The sequence below is a fragment of the Rhea pennata genome, chromosome 13 (assembly GCF_028389875.1).
Source record: "Rhea pennata isolate bPtePen1 chromosome 13, bPtePen1.pri, whole genome shotgun sequence".
Taxonomy (NCBI): Eukaryota; Metazoa; Chordata; class Aves; order Rheiformes; family Rheidae; genus Rhea; species Rhea pennata.
Window position 1 is genome coordinate 17,571,529 of NC_084675.1, and position 19,505 is coordinate 17,591,033.

Consider the following 19,505-nt stretch of genomic DNA (forward strand, 5'->3'; position numbering starts at 1 on the left):
TATCAATAATACGACGCTTAAGCCTTTGCGGCGACAGCAGGATGTGCACGGCGCCGCCTCCGCCTCGGTCTTCCGCTCGCGCTCCGTATGGCGGCGGCCGAGCGTGCTTCTCCGGCCAGGACTGTGGCTTACCAGACGGGTCCCTTCGCGCGCTGGTCTCCATCTGTGGATTAATTCACTTCCATCAGTCTTACCAGCAATACTTGAAGCAGCTGTTGCCTCTCCCTCAGTGACACGCAGGTCAGGAGATGACCTTAATGAATGAGCAAGCAAGAACTTCCATCTCCTAGCCTGTCTGTCTGTCTGTCTGTCTTCATTTTGCAAGAGCAACGAGCGCCATAGGATAAACTGGCTGGTTCTTCTGCCCATCTTCCCTTCTGACAGAGGGTTTTATTTATTTTTTTTTTCATCAAAAGGGTTGTAATACAAACTGTAAATGCACGGCAGCACTGGGAAGTTGATCACGTGCGTGAACATGGGTTAGTGCGGTTGTGACAGCATTTATGTTCAAACTCACCTGTTAATTGCCATGTTTAAATGATACTTTTTGTGAACAGACAGTACCCAAGTGGGACTTTAAAGTTATAACTAGAAAAAACGTTCAAGATGCAATCTTAAGCGTGAAAGTTTGTGTTCACTTTAAAATAGATTAAAATATAGTTGGAAGGAATATATTCTTTTGTCCCTGTTCTACAAATTCTAAGGTCAAATATTGAATTCATCACTCTGTTCTTACCTGGGAAAAACTGCTGTGAAATGGAAAATCTGACTGTTTAAGGATCCAATCCTTGTTGTGTTTTATGGCAAAAGAGGTTACTTTGTAACCTGCTCTCCTAGTTATCCTTGCCACAAGGAAGCTGTGGTTGTGATTTCTTGACAAATGCTACGATAGTCAACAGGGCGTCAGAACCTGCGTGTAGTTTGTGCCTGGAAAACGCCTGGAAATACCTGCTTTAGAAAGGTAGCTGAAGTGGGCCAACCTAAAAAAAATGTATCATTGAATGTCTGTAGAGAGAGGCCATGAGATTCTTAAGAAAAATGCACGGGAGGGTTTTATTTGCTCTCCTCTTTTGTTTTCAGTGCAGTTTAGTAGAAACAATCGTCAGTATCTAGCAAAGCCAAAGCGTGTTCACGGTGCAAAGAGGCTTCTGGCCACGAGGCTTCTAGTCACTCTACTTAGCTTCCATTTAATCTGCAATTATTCTATAACCAAGGGGACTTTGATGAGTTACTCTGAGGTGCAGAAGCATGATGGGGAAGGTTCAGGTGGAATAAAATCCAAAGTCAGTGGATGCTACGCAAAACGTTATGTAAATTTGACCTGGAAATAATACGGATTTTTTTAGTAGGGTAGATACTAACTCTTAGAAAAAATATATTCGTGGATATCTACTAGTTTTTCCATTATTTGAACCTTTAAACTAAATTTAACATTCCTGTATGAAATGAAATAAAACCAGTCTCTAGCAGCCAAAAAAAAAAAAAAAATCCAAACTTGGTGCAGGAATTATTACTTGAAATTCAGTGTGATTGGATTGTTGTGGATAGTCCCCCCTTCTGAAAATTAGGTCCATCATTAATATGTTTTTGACATCTCAGATTTAAAAAACTCTTCAGAAAGTTAATGTGCATTTGATGCATGATAGATTTCTCTCTTTTCATCGTGGTGCTCTGTTTTCTTTCTGGATAGTCTGGGCAAGCTGCGCACTTCTCTGGCTGCAGGAATGTCTTCAAAGAGACTAATTAAAATTTAGATGTATACAGACATGAGATTTTGATCCAGAAAAATTAAGCTATGGTACTGGATGTCACTTCTCCGTTGATTCATGAGCTGCATTGGATCTGGACGCTGGAGGGGGTCGGGGGCCTGAGCTCGCCAGCCCGCGCTGTGGGTAAGTTAGGAGATGGCAGAGAGCTGCGCCGGAGTGAGGGAGGTAAAAGCAGAGCAACGGAGCTGCTCCTGTGGCCGCACCGAAAGAGGAGAAGCAAGGGAAAAATTATGACCTAGGCACAACGTTGTTTTATGTTCTGCCTTGCCAAGATTTGTAACACAAATAGCACGTTTTTTCCAGGCAAAAGCAATTTGATCGCTCGCTAGCTTGTACGTACAATTAAAATACGTTGTTAAGAGGGATATCCCTTTTTGCAGCTCTGCACTGGCTCTGGCTCTAGAATTTTGTCTTTAAATTTATATAGATTTGGAGGCATATATTTAAATTTTTGTACCTCTTAGGGGTAAATAAATATATTAAAATAAGCTATGGGTTGTATAGTACAGTATAACAATGATAAATGATGTTGTGTGTAATTTTTCTACTATTAACATAAAGCAATATAAACTGAAGGACACTAGTCTATTGAGAGAGTTAGTAGCTAATGTTCCATATCAGATGTGGACAATGTCAGGACTGAATACAGATTAGGCAGTGTCCTTTTCTCCCCAGGGGAATTAAACTTTGAGACACCACTGGCTGCCAATGGTTTTACTGCATTTTGTTGGTGCCTGTGGTGCCTTTCTTGGTCTATTAATTCAGAAGCTGTAAATGACAATGTGAGCAAAAAAGCTTTTCCAGTGGGATGCATTTCATTTATGTATTCTTGTATCTACGGTACCTATCCAATTCATTTCATCACAATAACTGTTTTAAAAAAATCGGTTAGATTATCTGCACTTTTGCCTGAACCTTATCAAGATATTTCTTTTTTTTTTTTTCTTTTTTCTTATTTTTTGGAAGGCAAAGTGATACTTCAGAGAAACTTGGAATAATCTAGGAACTTTAAGGATGAATTACCCCCCCCCCTTATTTTCATGATTTGCTTAAAGAATATGGTATTATAGAATGAAAACACCAGAGAAACTCCAGGAATACATACACACTCAAACAGATACTGTGTTTCGTTAGAAAATACCTGCTTAACCATTGTCAGAATTTAGTAAATTTTAGGAGTACTCATGCATTTTATTTTGTGACCGTGTTTAAATGTATTTCTAATCAATAATGTGATGTGAAAAAAGATTTGGTTTTAAGGATTTTCTAATTGCAAACTATTTACTTTCTGAGAATATTATCTCTAATTGGCTCTCAGCAGCTGCGGTGAAGGAGTGGGGGGCCATGCAAAATTTGAACAGATAGAAAACTGATATTGGAAATAGGTCTTGTGCAGCAAGATCTGTAATGTAAATAGATATTACATTTATAATCCTGGAAGCATAATAATGATTCAGTAAAATCTGCACACCTATTAGATTTTTTTTTCAAAGCTGAGATCTTATTACAACTAAACTTGTCTACGCAGCATGTTTGTAAAAAATTGTATTTTACAGCACCACATGCTTTATTTTGCTTAAAAAGTGCTATCTTGTTCCACTGCAGTGTTATCAAGGGAATACGATCTTAAGCATTTTTCACCCCCTAGTCTCTCAAATCCAAAATTTGTATGAAGCAGAAGCTCAAATCCCTTCTATTGGCGTGCACATTGTTATTCTTCAGTGGTCTTTGGTATGATACGTTTGTCATGGTTCATAAATTTTATCGTTGCACTAAAAACAGGGTTAGAATATCTTCAATGCAATTATAAAAATGTATTAAAACTGAGAAGGATAAAAATATGGTGCAAGATGAGCTTTTAATGATTGTATAAATGTTCACTGTTCCATGGAAAAAAATGGAGCTTTTCAACATAGGCATAGTAGTGAAAGGCAACTGTATGGCCAAGTTTTATACTCTTAGAATTATGTGAGTTTTCAGCGTAGAATCAGTGTTTTAATTTCTGCTTGCAAAGCTGAAGGTGTTAAGGCTTTGAGAAGAAGAGGAAAAGCACAGGCATCCTTTTGATTTGCAATTATAGATGGATGCATTCCTTTTCCCTGTTCAAAGTGCTGTAAGTCATCTGGAATAATATGTTGCGCCTTGGTTGGTTCTTAGTTTAGTGTGTGTGAGAAATAAATGTTATTGTGAACTAGACTGCACCATCCAAATTAGCATCCTCAGGAAGGTGTAGAAGCGGACGAGTGCTAGTGAAACGATTTGCTGTTCTGTACTTTCTCTGCTAGATGGAGTGCGCAAGTATCTGAAGTCCTGTTGACAATACTTAAAGCGCAAGGAAGGATAACTGGAAATAGTGCCATGAAAAATTGAAATGCCTGGCCTGACCTGACTATGGCAATTTTGGGGGGTGTTTTATGTGATGATAGAATTGTAGAGGAGATCTATCCTCACTAATACATGGTGCAAGAGACTCTTCTATTATGTGTGATGACATACACAACTCTCTGCAGTACATTATTCATTCAAGGCCCTATTTGAAAAGGTCTTATGTCCTATATAAAACAGGCTGTTATGTGATGCATGTGCAAAAGAGGATGGATGTGACATTCCTTTCGAACTATACCAACCCTTTTATCTGGCACTACCAAATATACATTATGTGTTATTTTTACTAGTAAAATAATGTGAATTTAAAATTTAAAGTACACAAAGTGTATGATATCTTAGAAGAGGCCTGTCTGCAAAATTTAAGGGATTTTACGTGAACATACAGATTGCCGTAATCTATTTGGAAATATTCAGCAGCAACATAAAGTATTTTTTCTTCAATTAAGTTTTCATTTCTCTTCTTACTGTGTTTTTGAGTACCTTTTGTAGTTAATTCTCTCTTTGATGCTACATATTGTATCCACTCGTTCTCAGCGCACCAGTATCTCCATAGTGAATGCTGTTGCTGGTGATATAGTGTCCTCATTCATTTGCATTTAAAACATCAATTACCTGAACATAATGCTTGTCAATAATACTGAATACAAAGGAGTTGAATATAATCCCAGTAAGTTATACTAAATCATGTGATTTTCTACCCGTGTATTACTGACTCCATACAATTCTTCCCTGTGCTTTTGTGCAGAATTGAATGACATAGTGCAAAGTTTTCTTGTGCTCTTAATATTGTTAATGCATCTTTTTATAAAGACGTGTCAGTCTCTGCCTGCCTCTGAATGCGGACAGCGCGTTGCCTGGGAGTTCGAGAATGTCACTTTGCCTTTCTTTGGTTTTGAAAAGAACGAATAAGGGGGCACATCACAACAGTAAGCAAATGATGGCCCTGGAATTGTGCTTTACATATGGGTACCTGGATAAATTACAGGGAGCTGGAAGGATGCTAGGAGCTGGGGGTGACCTACCTTTGAGCTGTGTGAACTTGGACTTCAGGGGAAACTGTTATGGGGGGCACTGAACTTCTTTGGTTAATTATTTGGTTAAACATATTGGAAAATCAAGGAGACGAAGCTATGCTTGGGAACAGATGTTATGCCATAGCCTTCATGTTCACCTGAAAACATGTTAATCTCTTTTCTAACAAATTTCTTTCTCACAGGCATATCAGAACTAAATCCAGAATTTTGGTGGACTATGCCAAAGAACTGGGATAGGCCCTAGAGGCTATGCGTCTTCGGCACTGGCAGGCAGAACAGATGTGTAAATACTGTTTTTATAGTGACTGCAGAAATGCAGTTTTTAAGATAGATAAAGATGTATCGAATATGTTTTATGCAGCGGTGTTAGAAGACAGGAACACAGTAATGTTGAAATTGGATCAGGTGTATATGTGATTTGGAAGTGTTTCTTTGCTGACATTAAGCCAAATGACATCAAGCCAAACACACCAAACTTTGCATATTTTATTGTTGAATTTTCCCTGTGCTATTCCCTGCGTAACCAGTGATGCATGAAAAAGTAGCATAAGATATCACATAAGCGTAGTTCCTTATGGCTATGTAATTATGAGAGAAGAAGAAAGATATGTGAACTGTATGAGGTGTCTGTGATAAAACTAAAGGTTTGATTGGAGAAAGGTAACAGAATTTACTTAAAATGTGTGAAACAGTAAATACATTTTACGTTCTCCCAACTACGGATCAGTAAATCCTTGATGCCATGCCAGTTCATCCACTGTTCTTCCGTATTCTTCTTGTATGCATTCTCTTTGGGAAGTATTCTCTTCAGAGGCTATTTAGCATTTTTACAGTACTATTCTTCATCAGTCTGCCCATAAAGCCTGACTTCGTTCAAGACATGAACCCAGCTACAGGGTTGCAGGGGGCAAGAACGACTTGTAATTATAAATACCACGAGCGTTTGGTCTTGTGTGGCTGTTGGGAACGTTTTCGTGGGTTTAAAGACCGTAAACAGCATCTTTATTGCGTGTTTTGGGAGGAACAGGGCTGCTAGGCCAGCTCACCTCTGTCATTTTGATTCCAGGAGTCACTGAGGATGAAGTAATAGGATTCACAGCCTGCAGAAGCACTGGTCAGAAACGAAGCCCAACCCCAATTAGATGTAACGCGGAAAGACCGAGAAGCGTACGGCCGACGTCGAGGTTGCTCGAGTAGCCTCGAGCGCAGGCTGGAGGGGGAAGATGAGGGACGTGCTGCTGGGGCTCGGGGCTCGCTTGGGCACGTGCCGGTCGGCGGGCAGCCTCGGTATTTAGCAAAGTATTCATCGCTTTCCTGGCCCGGGACTTCGGCTTCCAGTCCTCGGCGGCTGCCAGATAAAGTCACTGCCACGTCCTGCGCCGCCAGCCTAGCGGCGCTGTTAGTGGAGCCGCCTGACATCGATTTCGGTGTGTTTATCTGCGTTGTCAAGGTATTTACATGAGTAATAATGCATCTTGGTGAACGGCTTCACGGAAGACCTGCAGATCCCCCCCGGCGGCGGCGGCGGCGGCGGCGGCCCCGCTGCCTCCCGAAGGCGGTGCTCCCGGCAGCATAAATCCCGCGCTGCCGGCGGCTGCGCCTGCTGCTCCTTTGCCCTCAATTTCAGTGAGATGGGCCATTGAAAACTCATTACAAGCTGTTTAGACTCTGACTTTGACTTTTGCTCAGCAGTGAACAAAATTAACAGCTCTTGGAGGTAGCAAAAGAGGCACCGAGCCAAAAAAAAATTTTTTTGAAATGATGAGAAAAGACATTTAATATTATCTCTATTAGTCATGCAAACAAGCTGCAGTCCAAAGTACATGTGTTGTGCACATGGCTGTAACTGTGTTGCCTTTGGAGAGTTCATCCCTTCTCCCAGCTTTTAATACCATGTAAAGAGACTCACCTGCACATCAGATATGCCCGCCACCCCACATCTGCTTGCATGTCGAGCCACAAGCCTTTGAGTGTGGCAGAATTGCTTCATAAATTTAACTATCACTTTCAAAATTCTGTTTTTTTCTAATTTAGTGCTTGATAGTTTTTATGTGATAATTTTAAAATGCTGTTTATAGCAAAAGTTACCTTGATAAGGTAGTTTCGTTGGGGAAAAAAGTATGTGTGTGTGTGTATACATATATATCTATATATAAAAATCATCAGTACTGAAATTGCCTTTTGAAACAAGTTATTCATTTATATTCAAAGCAAACCATTTGAATCTTTTCTAATAATGAGAATTAAATTCTTTTACAATGTTAAAACTATTTATTATGGACCCTTTAATGGCAGTCCAATTATTTGATTTTTCTGAGCAGGCAACAGAGTTTATAGGAATATTTGTTATATCAAGTACGGATGCTGGTGATAAACTCTAAGTCCCGATCACTTTAATTGCTAAAAGTTTATGGCATGTTATTCTAACGGTTATAATGTTTTCTCATGATCCCACTTTGTTCTTTTTTTTACGTTCTCTTTTTGTGAGAAATAAGAAAAAATAAGCGGCAAGCAAATTGCATTTGAAATAGGAGCAGTAAAACACTTAAGAAAAAAGTCAATGCAAACAATTCTCAAAACAAAGTTCTCTTTAGCTGGTGCACTAGAGTTCGGAGCTGACGAGCAGGAGGGACGAAGGGGCTGTATGTACTAGAAAGCAGTGAAAGTTAATGGGTACTTTATGTACCAAGCTAAGCTTCGTCCCATGCTACATTTGGTTTGAATGAAGTTGCTCTCCCTTCCCAATTTTCCAGACGCTGTGGCTGAAGTAAAACCTGGCTTAGGGCACTCAGGAAGCCAGCTGTTAGAAAGGGAGCTGGAATGTGAAACCTTCCTGGGTTCCTATTTTGTTGTTCGATCCTTAAACTGCAGCAACACCGATGCAGTTCTTTTCGGATGAGGTTAAAAACTGCTAAAATATTGCTTTGCCTGTTTAGCAGCTATCATTATATTTACGTCGGTATCCAGTGATAACTGGGCATACTCGAATTCTGGGGTGATTGCACCTCACAAGATCCTTGACAGCTCTGCCCTGCTGGGTATAGTCGTGGCTTTCTGCTGAAAGGTAGTAGTGATCGCTTCTTCTTGTTGGCCTTCCAGAGATGTACGCTACGCACTTGGTCTTGCTTCAAAAATGCCGCCTTTGATTCCTGAAGGTTTCCACTGCACAACAGTTCTTAACCATTGCGTTGATATCTTTGATCTGTTCATAGTGGTATGAAAAATGTTTTAAGTGAAAAGACAGGTAAGGAAAAAGCTTCTGTGAAAGAGTTACTGTAAAGTGAAATCTAAACATTTTAACTATTATTCCCATTTGTAATGGTATTATGTGCATATACACATACAGTGTATAAATGTGTATATATATATTTTTTTCATCAATATATGTGCTGTTTTTCTTTTCTGTGAATCACAACATGTGTAGAACTGCTGAAGGTCAGCCAGGAAAGGGGTTATCAGCATCTTAGACCACAATGTCAAAATACTTAAAAGTGTTTACAGAGCCCAGTGACACTCAATGAATTGAAGACTGGCAGACTAAAGCAGAAATAAAACTATTCTTATTCTTCTAAACTAGAACAGAGGCCTTGGTGGTTTATGGTTGTTTTAAGGTCCATTAATCCTTGAATCATGAGGCCATGTGAAAAATGACAGCTTTAACATTCGGTCCCTGGGTTTATTTAAAATGTTTTTGCTTCAACACTGTTTCTAATTAATAACAGTGACTATATAACCCGATTCAAACGTATTGAAAGCCAAGAGATGGGGATTCGCATTCCTGCCTAGGACATTTTATCAATTATGGCAGGGCTGTTCAGCGTCAGCTGACTGGTGCCAACTCGTCACAGGGAAGGACTTGCTCTAACAGGGAGAAGATCAGATCCTGTGCTGCGGTGTCTTCTGGCCTTCGTGGATTTGTCTGGGGGTCTGGGTGAAGGGAGTGCCGTTGTGGAGCCAGGCGGCAGAGCAGTTAGAGAAGCGTGTGTGTGTCTGCATGCTCATGTGGCATGGGTTCATGCTCAAGTGTCTGCCACCATCTTCCCTCCAGATCCATTGCTGAGCCTCCAAAGCTGGGTCCTGGAAGAAAGTGTTTAGAAAAGTATTGGGTAAAATAATACATTGAAACCGAAATTGAGCTGATTGGTTTTAGAGGACGCAGATGTGTTCTTCTCATGTCAGCTGCAACCTGATAGGAATGCTTTCGATAAAATTTCGTGGGAGTTCAGTGCTATACTCAAGAATACACTTTTTGGAATCCAAAACAGCTCGTGATCAGAATCAGCAGAACGGTGCTGATAAAAAATACTAGATTTATCTGTTCATTGTCGTTTGAAGGAAGAGGCATTTTCTGTATCCCAGAATTGTTCTCTCTCTGCCAGTGTGCTGCTTCTAAACAGATGTTCGTAGAGGCAAATATGTGGTCTTAAGCAGAAAACAATTGAACAATAGTCGTTTGAAAGCTCTAAACTAAGCAGTGTTTGATACTACATTGGCAGGAACAGAACTAACAGTTGGCACTAAGTAATCTGTGGTTCAGCCAAGCAATTTGAAGAACCCAGTGAGAAAAGACAGCAGAACAGAGCTGTCCTAGGTTTGCGCGCTGGCAGACATTGGGTTTCTCGGCATAACCTCACTGCGACGTGGATTTTTTTGCTTGCAATAGGTTGTGAGACAAAAGACCGATGGCAACAACTTCCCCGTTTTAGCAAGTAGGAGACCATGGGCAAGTAGCCCATGACTGCGGAATATAATCCTGCACTTGGACACAAGTAGATACCATGTAAAGCTTTGACTGGGTGGAGGGAGTCTACCTAACAGGAGTCTTGAGCAGATCGAGGTTTCTAGATACTTTCCAAGGAGGGTATAAATCTTGACAGGTACTGGAGGCACTTACTGTCCTCAGTGATGACTATTTATCTCCTTTCAGTTCATACCAAAGCTGTTGTCAGCAATGTCCTTTCTCCCGTTAGTTTTTGCCTTACCTCTTGCTCCTCTTGCCATTCAATGCACGATTTAAAGTCATCTTAGCTGGTCAGGAAACAGAAAATAAACCTCTATGCCAATAGCATAATTCTGTATGCCACAGTACCTTATAACTCTGCTCTTAAAATGACAAAAAATACTGATTACTTTTCTGTAATGGAAGTAGTATTCTCTGGAGCGGTATTGCTGTATTTCAGACTATAATTTGTGTGTAGTACTTACGTGTTCGTTAATTGGCCTACATAAAATCAGTGAAATGTATTTCCTATAGCTAAAATATTAAATCCTCTTTAGACTTTACAAACTTGTTTGGAATTAAGATGTTATTTTTTGAGAAATGAGAATAAATAGCTAAACAAAAGGAAATGAATGTTTATTCTATTAACAAGCTGTCTTTGCCATCGGAGCACCAGGTGCCAGAAAGTCAGGAATTAAAGATTTTGCCTAGAAAAGTAATATGTTAAAGCGAATACAAAACGTATTGGTGTCCACATGTCAGGAAGTCGTTATCTAACGAAAACTTTAACTCTGCAATGTTTCCATGTAATATTTGGATTTGTTCTTTTCGTCAATGATGTTTATTTTTTAGTTAGTTAGTATAAAAGTTCCTTAAGGCACCCTAGAACTTGTTTGGGAAGTGTAAACTCTGGCAGACCTCAGTCGCGGTGACTTTGGGAGAAGCTGGGGAAGGGAGGCGGGCCGGCCGGGCCGGGCGCGGAGTGAAGGGGTGCGGCGAGGCCCGCGGCGCCCGGCGGCCGCGCGGGGCCCCCTCCCGCGTCCCGCGTCCCGAGCGCCGAGCGCGGCTCTCGCCGCCGTCGAGACGGGCGCAGCGTCCGCGTCGCGAGACCTGGCGCGGTTTTCGTCAGCCGTTACGTGCATTACGAGCTAAGGCGAGAAGAGCGTGCGATATAATTGGCATTTTTCTGCCGAGCGACTGACAGTGCTTTACAACTTATTTTCAGCAAGTGCGCTGCGGCTACTTTTGTTTCTGGGAAGTGACAGTGCCTCGTAAAGGAGGACAGCGTAAAGTAGATTAGCTTTTCAGGCAGGAGTAATGCCATTATGACATTCTCTTGGACACTTTTCATAGCAGGCAGGAAAACCTGAGTCCTTTTTTTTTAAGATAAATTACAGCACAAGAACAAAAAAAGACAAGTACTCTGTCATCTTGGCATAATGCTAGGGATTTGTGACTACCCATGCGTACTGCCTATACTGTGCCGTGCATTTACACACGGAAGAAATATTGCTGGTCTCTTCTGCTGCACCATGTTCAGAGCACCATAGTAAATGTAGTGTCCATTAAAGCGTCTTTATTTTCAGAGGCTTTATAACTCTGATAAAAATTCTTTGTGAGCTCTAATAGGACAGAAAATCAGCCCAACGGAGAGTTATTTTGCAAAATCTTGAAAATGAAATGTCAACTTCGAAACAAGTCCTTTTAGTTATTAGTGTAAACCATTTATACAAATGTTAGCGTGAGTGTATTGCTGACTCTTGCACACCTATATAAAGTTTTTGTTAATTGTGTGGGAAAAATGGACCTAGAAAGAGGAAGGAATGTTTTTCTCATGATACCTTGACTGCATGGCACCTTTATTTTTGCTTTCCACAGGTGCATGATATTTACTTACAAGCAGGACTGTGTATTTTACTCCAGAAACTAGAAAATTCTTCCAAGTATCATTTTAGATGGAGATATCTGTATTCATTTTTATCTTTTCCCTTTAGAGTAAAGAATTATAGCTCGTTCAGGAAAAACATTGCATGCGTGTGAACTTTCGTGGAAACTGCTACAGTCTCCTTGCGACGGCAGCAGAGGGTCAGTTCACTGACGTCGAGGGATCTCGCCGAGACCTCCCCGTCTTTGGTGCTGGGGCGCGTGGGTTGTGACTGGAATAGAAAAGGGGGGATTTACTTCTCCTGACCCTGACTGCCGCTGCTTTGCTATAAAATCTCCGTGCGAGGCTGCTGCACAAGCTATTTTATGTCGGGATAATTTTCCCCAAGGTTTTACTCAACAGCAGACTGTTTAGTTTTTCCCATTCCTAGGGCTTCCATTCTTTCCTGTTTTGCCCTTTTTCCCTTGACTTTTAAGAAAGCGACACTCCTCCTGCTTTTGTCCCATTTTTCACCTCCAGGAGGTGGTAATTCTATTGCTCAAATGGATTCCTGCTGGTTGCCAACACAACCATGTAATTCCGAGGGGAGAAAAATGCCTTATCTGCAGTTTTGATTTAAAGCAATTTCTTGAAAACATAATAAAGTTTCTCACCAATGGCATTAAAGTTAATAATCCTTAATGTTGAAAACTGGTGGTTAAAGGAAATGAATGAGCACTTGAAGGTTGCACTCTTTTATTTTAGCAGATAGGGATTCACTTTGGGTTCGAATACAGCCGTACCTAGCGCTGGCATGCCGCGAGGGGAGGGAGGAGAGGGAGAGAAGAGCCACCCTGGCACTGGGCCTGGCTCAGGACCGTCCAGAATTGTATCCCGTGAGCTTGGGCGAAGGCAAGGTGGTGCCTGGGCTGCTCCCTCAGGACTTCTGGTGCCCCGAAGGGGACAGCACTAAGAACGGGGGAAGAAAAGAAGTCGCGTTGATGGGCAGAGTGAAGCACTGCTCTGACTTCCCCGAAGCATGGGCACGGCACAGCACGGCTGGACATGTCTGGGCTTTGCTCCTCCCTCCTTGTTTTTCCTTCTCCCCCTTGCATCAAAGAGCATGACCTAGATTCATTCACTAGAAAGTACCGTCCTCTGCTTGCTGGTGAAGTCGTTTGGCTAAGGAGGTGGACACTCTATGTCCACAGTCTCTCAATTTATTTAGTTGTGTATTTTCTTTAGCTTCTGTTATTTTCCCTTACGTATCCTCTAAAAAAAGTAAGTCCTTCATCTACTTTAGAGGTTTTCTTTATATATTTATATATATGCATCAAATTCCTGTTCAAATATCTCCTTTCTAAGCTGTGTGAACTTAGGTCCTATAAGCTCATACTCTTTAGTCCGTGAATCAGCTTCTCTGCTTTTCTTAATACCTTTTCAAGTGCTATATTAATATCATTTTATAAGGTGGTGACACAATATTCTAGTTGGGCTTTGCTAGAGAATTAAATAATCCTGTCCTAACTTCAATGAACATGCATTCCTATTCTAGGCAACTGTACCTATAAGCATATAAAATAGAAGAGTTGTGCTTGCAATCACTATTTTTTGCTATCATTTCATCCTTTTTTTCCCCCCTTTTTTAAATAATGATGGGTCTGCCGTTACCCCAAGGTCTTTTTGAATTCCTTCTGCTCAGATTTATTTGGTACCTGCTTACTACAAACCAAAGCGTAATGCTTTACATGTGTCAACATTGATTTCATATGTCGTGTGTCAGCCAAGTTACAGGAGAGGCCCAAACCGTCGCCGTCGTGGGGTGTTTTGGTTTGTTGTTATTGTTCCTTTTTGTTTTTTCTTACCTCCTCCGTGTTTCATTCTCTGCTAATTGCGCGGTGTCAGCAAATATAGCTAGTTTGCCGTTGCTTTTTTTTGACTAGGTCATTTATCTAGATTAGATACTGGAGGGAGCTGCGGAGCAGCCTCCGGGGAGCGGCGCGTGCAGGACCCCGGCGCTGAGCACGCTCGTCTCCGGCGTCCGCATCCCCGCCGCGCCGCGCAGCCCGCGCTGCTCCGCGAAGCCTCGTGCTTGGCGCTCGCGGCACGAGGGGGTCGTTTGCTACGTTTGGTCGAGGTGAAGAAAATGACGTTTTGTGGGGGAATTCAGCACTGTATTGGCCGAATCTGTACTTGCACTACTAACCATGACGCGACGGCGTGTCTGAGCAGTGCAACTTTAGCTAAAAGTGTTCTGATATTCCGAGAAAATTAATGCCTTTAATTAATGCCAGTCATTTCTGGCTGCGCATCCTTACCCAGCCGGTCAGCCCGAGTTGGTTGGGGTCTCGTCTCTCTTAAATTCTTGTCGGCTGCTGTCTCCCGGATTACTGCTGTATTAATTCCCGTACAGCCTGTCTGCTCGGAGAATAGAGATTATTTTAGATGGTCCACATTAAGTTTTAAGTTGACAGATTTAACAGCTATTTATCTCCAGGGAAAGTGGTCTTTCTGACTTATTGAGTTAGCAAATGCTCCCTGCTGATATTCGTTGCTCTTTTACATGTGTGCCAGGCCCCCTGGAAGTAATTAACAGCAGGATAAATACCTGGAAGATTATAAGGTTTACATTTTATTAAACATTTTTGAATTTCAATACCTTCCTTGTCACGAAAGCGCTTCTGGTAGTGAGCACACGCCCTCTGATAACGACACAGATCATACTGCTCTCAGCCGTTTGTCAGCGTTCGTACCATTTGCCCCCTGCAAAATTATTCTGTGATTTATTTTTAAAAGTCATAATCTGAAGGGTGCAGCGGTACTTAACACAGCCGAGATAAGATGCGACAGAATTAGTGAACAATTAATGTAAAAAGCTTTGTTTAGCTCTGCGGTTGGATTTGTGTATAGAAGTATTTTTTCGTTGTAACCCACTTTGGATGAAGTCCGGCTGGTGACCCGGCGGCGCAGCCTCGCGGGCGACGCTGCTGTCGGAGCGGCCGGCGGTGCGGCTTCCTCGCGGCGCGGTTTGCGCTGCCGCTCGGCGCGTGCGTGCCGGCGCGTGCGGGAAGCGCGGCCGGGGCTGGGCCGCGGCGGCCGGGCCGAGCTGGGCCGCGCGCCTCCGCGGGGCAGGCCGCGAGCGGGCACGCGGAGCGGAGCCAGGCGGAGCCGGAGCGAGCGTGGTTTGCACCGAGTTCCTAAGTGTCGGCGTGCACCGAGCCGGGAGCGTCCCCCAGGGCTCTGCCAGGAGCTCCGTGATTCCCTAGGGAGAGCAAAAGCAGCCTTGTACGACTCAGATTTGTTCAGTCTCCTACGTGCTTGGTAGGGGACAGCGAGCGTGGCGCGGTGTACGCCCCTGCGGGCGCGAATACCCGAGCTGGGTGACGCCTTCTGCAGGGGTCTGTTCGGTCCCTCTGACCTGCGCACCACGAACAGAGCTGCTGCGGGCCGCTTCCTTGGGCGGGAAGATTCCTTCCCACGCTCTGTCAGTATTGACTCCATTTAACAACTTTTATTTCATTTTATTTTGTTGTATTTTATTTTATTTTATGATTCCATTTCATTTTTCATTTTCTTTCATTTTTTGTTGTTACTTAGAAAGAAATTTCTGTGAAAACAAAGCCACACATTCCTCTCGTAGACATATGTCTTCTCCTGCCTGAAATGTAGTTCAGAGTTTATTAAACAAGCCAGAAAATTGCATGCTATCTCAAGAATGTGACTATTTGCTACTCTCCCTGAGATATGCCATATGCTTAGTAATGTTGTCTTAGTAAAGGAAAGGTCTGCTGTTAATGACTGCATTAATATTATCATATAATTTTATTGAGTGATTCTCTTATCGGTCAGTATGAATGTATGTTATGTTTGGTCCGTGTAGAATATTCTTTGGGAGGGGGAAAGGAAAATCTACAGTCATTTATGAAAACAATGCTACGTTGTTTCTAATTGAGAAGGCAGTGTTTTGTTCTGGTATTTGGTGTTACTGATGGCATGCAAAACAAAACACGCTATCGTTTTCCAGGGTTTTATAACGACAGCATGAGTTCTGCATCTGCTTAGTTTTCACAGATGCAATATATTAGGCAAACTCAATATAGAAATTGTTTGACAAACTGGTTAAATGCAGTATCAAAATGACTGTTTTCAGGATACTTTTGGTCATCAAAGAAAAAAAATGCTTAAAAATGTATTTGCCTGTTACTAATCACAAGGAAGATGCTGAAGCACGCGTTTTTGTAGGAGGGCTTAATATTGACATAACATTGAAATCCAGCCTTTTCTCATGCAAATCATGAAAATATATACATAATTACAGGATGTTTTGCATAGACAAACACATATTTGCATACAAGTATATTTTGCATTAAAGTATACAGAGATTCCTGTCTTTAACTAAAGTGCGTCCTTTGTTGCTTTGCTTTAACTGTGCAATGTTTCAATATGTCGTGTGCTTGAATCAGTATTTATTTCAGTTAGTGAGAAGACTTCTTTTCAGCAGCGTTTGGGTGCAGCTCTGTAGCAGGGATAAGAAAGTAGAAAACAAAGTCTTGCAGAGAAAGTTCTCAATGCTATGCCATTTTCAGAATAAAACCAGAAAAGTGGAGCCTAAGTTGGGGGTCATAGAAAGATTCTTACGCTTTTTTTTTTATTATTATTTTAGTTTGTACCTTGAAAGCAATGTTAAAATGTATAATATAGTTAAAAATACAAAAGAAGAAATATCTATCTTTTATTAAAAACTATTTTTTTCTCTGATACGTGGAATGTCTTAATATTTGCAACAGTTGTAAGCATGTTTTAGTAAAACCATTACAAACTAGTGTGCAAGATAGGATACCCCATTATGTCACTGGCAGAAATGAAACAATTGAATATGACCCAGGGGTGGATTATTGCCACCAAGAATGTAGCAGAATGTGCGTTACAGTTAGCGTAATTGCACAGCTAACTGATCTCTTTTCCTTTAAATTAAAATTGCAATAGGAACCTACAATATCTAATTTTGCTTACCCGGTCATTTAGGAAATGTTTGCAAAGTAGAACAGACTGGAAGTAATATAAAGAAACGGGGGAGAAAAAAAGCCCGTCTTGCATAAATTATTTTCTACAAGCAAATGAAAGTTCTGCACTGAAGGACTCTGGCAAACTAGCATAAACTTTGCAGAGAAGGCAAATAAGCACTCATGGTCCCACAGCCCAAACATAATTTTATGGAACTCCAAGAGTCAAATGGATTACAACTTACCCAGCGTTTAATGAAACTAAGGAAGAAAAGATGATGGAAAAAATGGTCTCTTTCGATTTGTTTCTTATGTTTGAGATAACGTAGTTGCTATCTGGATAGAGCAGGGCTCAAGGGACGGCAGACTCAAAGCCTGGTGTTATGTGCAAAAAGTCTAGTTTTGAGTTGTTAACAGTCCAAGCTTAATTAATGAGTCATTACTCCTGTAATTTTCTTGTGAGCCTAAATCTATATCCCCTTCTAAGTGCCTTATGCTTGCCGAAGAAAGTTTGTATATTTTAGAAGCTAATATCACGTTAAAACCCCGACTACCACAAAACTGAAAAGCTACCAGAATGTTTTGGCTCTTTTTTCTAAGTTGGGAAATGCATAAGACACAAAGCAAAATAGATACAGAACTTGGCTGAACTCTACTTGGATTTTGCCAATGAAAGCTTGCAAAATGCAGCCAACTTGGCTATTAAAAAGAGCCCTTGAGCCAGCACTAATTATGTCAACAAGTAGTTCGTGCTCAGTCCTCGGCGAGTCCGGCGCTTTTCCCAGATGGGAGGATGGGTGTCGCGGGTGCGGGGAGCGGAGCAGCTGCCTCGCTTGCCGTTGCTCCATTTAAGGGTGTGCTAACCTTGCAACAACCTAGTGACATCATCATTTTTCACCGTATTCCCTGCTCCTGGGGTATGTCTTCGCAATAAGCCGGAGGTGAAAAGGTTTCCCAGGCAGGCAGACAGCCTGCATGACAAATGTGCTGAGGAGTCAAAGAAAATTTTAACCTGCCCTACCTAGCCACAGTCACTTTTTGCACCTAAGAGCAAAGTGATAAATGTTTTTCTTTAAGCAGAGGGAGGGGGGTGAAGGAGGAGGCAGGAAAAAAGGAAAAGCAGGACAAGCGACCCCGGATACTGCGCTGAGCAGAATTTTCTCGTTCCTTCCCCAGGTAAATGAGGAGCGTGACTGGCCCCTCCGTCTCGACTGAGGTGTTCGTATGATGGGAGGTTCTTCATTTTCAAAATCTGCACGGTGTTTCTTCACTAAATAGATCTCTGTTACACTCACCTCAGCAACATTAGGGAACTGTAGTTTATTTTCTGTGCTTTTTTATTGCATTTACTGTGTTTGCTGCGTAGCAGGCATTTTCACATGCAGCTAAGAAATCCTCACAGTTTTGTGACGCTCTCCCCGCACTGCGGCGCAAAGTCTGCTTTCGCAGCGCTGCGGTTCAGCGCCTCCGGCCCGTCTCCGCCTCTGCGCGGTACGCCCCGTCCTGCGCGCACACGCGCGTGCGCCCCGTCCACGGCCCCTTCCGGAAAACCTGCCGAAGAGCCCGCCGCAAAGGGGTGCGTGATCGTCGGTGCTGCGTCACTTGTTTGTACGTCATGCAGAAGGCTTTTCAGATATTTTAATTGTCATGTTAAGATTTCAGATCTAAAACCATCGTGATTGAACAAACAGGCTTTTAGTTAATTTAAGTTGGAATAAAAGTGAGCGTTTCAAAGCTGTATGATGGGAATAGCTCATAAATGAAGCATTTTTCCCCTTAGGGATATAATCAGAATGCAGAAAAATCCCTATAGAGAAGACCTTCATAAATTAGAAAAAAAAATTGCTAAACAGAAGCATCGTATTGCTGGATATTAAGCTGGGGGAATGCTAAAAAAAACCCTGGCCTTGTTTGTAAAGTTGTGAATAAATCTGTTAAAAATATTGAATTTATATTTAACTTGAAAAACAGGGTACGATCTTTTATTCCGCACTTATAAGTTTGAATACACTTTCAGTTGCTCTTAGTTATCTCAAATTAAATCTTAAATTGAGCTTGTGGTTCCGTGAATTAATACTCTGGCCTTTCAGCTCTTTTGCTGAGGTCATTCAAATCTAATGGTAGAAATGGTCACAGGGTCAAGTCTTGGTATGTAGAGTATAGAAATGGTTTAATGATGCCAGCAGATGTTTGCATTCTGCATGTTGGAGTTGTAATGCACTGATGGGCTCTGTGAAGGCACTCGATTATCGCGTTATTATATCTTCAGTCTATCTCAGTTGTGAGGTAGGAAATAAGAAAGCATTAAAATAAGGTGGAGGTTCTGCCTTCAACCAACACAAATAAGCAAAATCACAGTTAATTTTCTTCCTACGCCCTTCTTAACTGTCCCTATTGTGCTTAGTCATTGTCAGGGTCTTGGGAGGTCGCATAAACTTAAATAAATAGGCTGCAGTTGGCTGGAAAAATCGAGACACACAAGAATGACTTTGAAATGCTTTGGGTTTACCTATTATAAACCAGAACTTACGTATTACATTTACAGACTTTGTGTCTCGTTCTCTGTTAATGTCGTAATTCTGTAAGAGGTTGAAAATATCCATGAATATGAAAATATTAATAATCAGGGTGAAAAAGTTAATAATCCTGAAGGCAATGAAGAATTGTGTAGTGCCAGGTCGGTTCAGTCGTATGGGCAGAACACTGCTAATGCACGTTAAGTGCAGA

The 19,505-nt window shown here is 41.7% G+C and overlaps 1 protein-coding gene across 2 annotated transcripts in view; it reads left to right on the top strand.

The window, feature by feature from the left end:
• The window catches only part of WWOX (WW domain containing oxidoreductase), a 496,680-nt gene that overhangs the window by 287,964 nt on the left and 189,211 nt on the right, over positions 1 to 19,505 (top strand). The window contains exon 9 of one of the 2 annotated variants that reach the window (XM_062586321.1): positions 17,955 to 18,642. The exons of the other annotated variant lie outside the window; for it this stretch is intronic. Within the exon in view, the coding sequence (XP_062442305.1) occupies positions 17,955 to 17,993 (39 nt within the window). The 3' untranslated portion in view covers positions 17,994 to 18,642. Of the gene's footprint in view, positions 1 to 17,954; positions 18,643 to 19,505 lie in introns of those variants that run through there. 2 annotated transcript variants of the gene reach the window in all.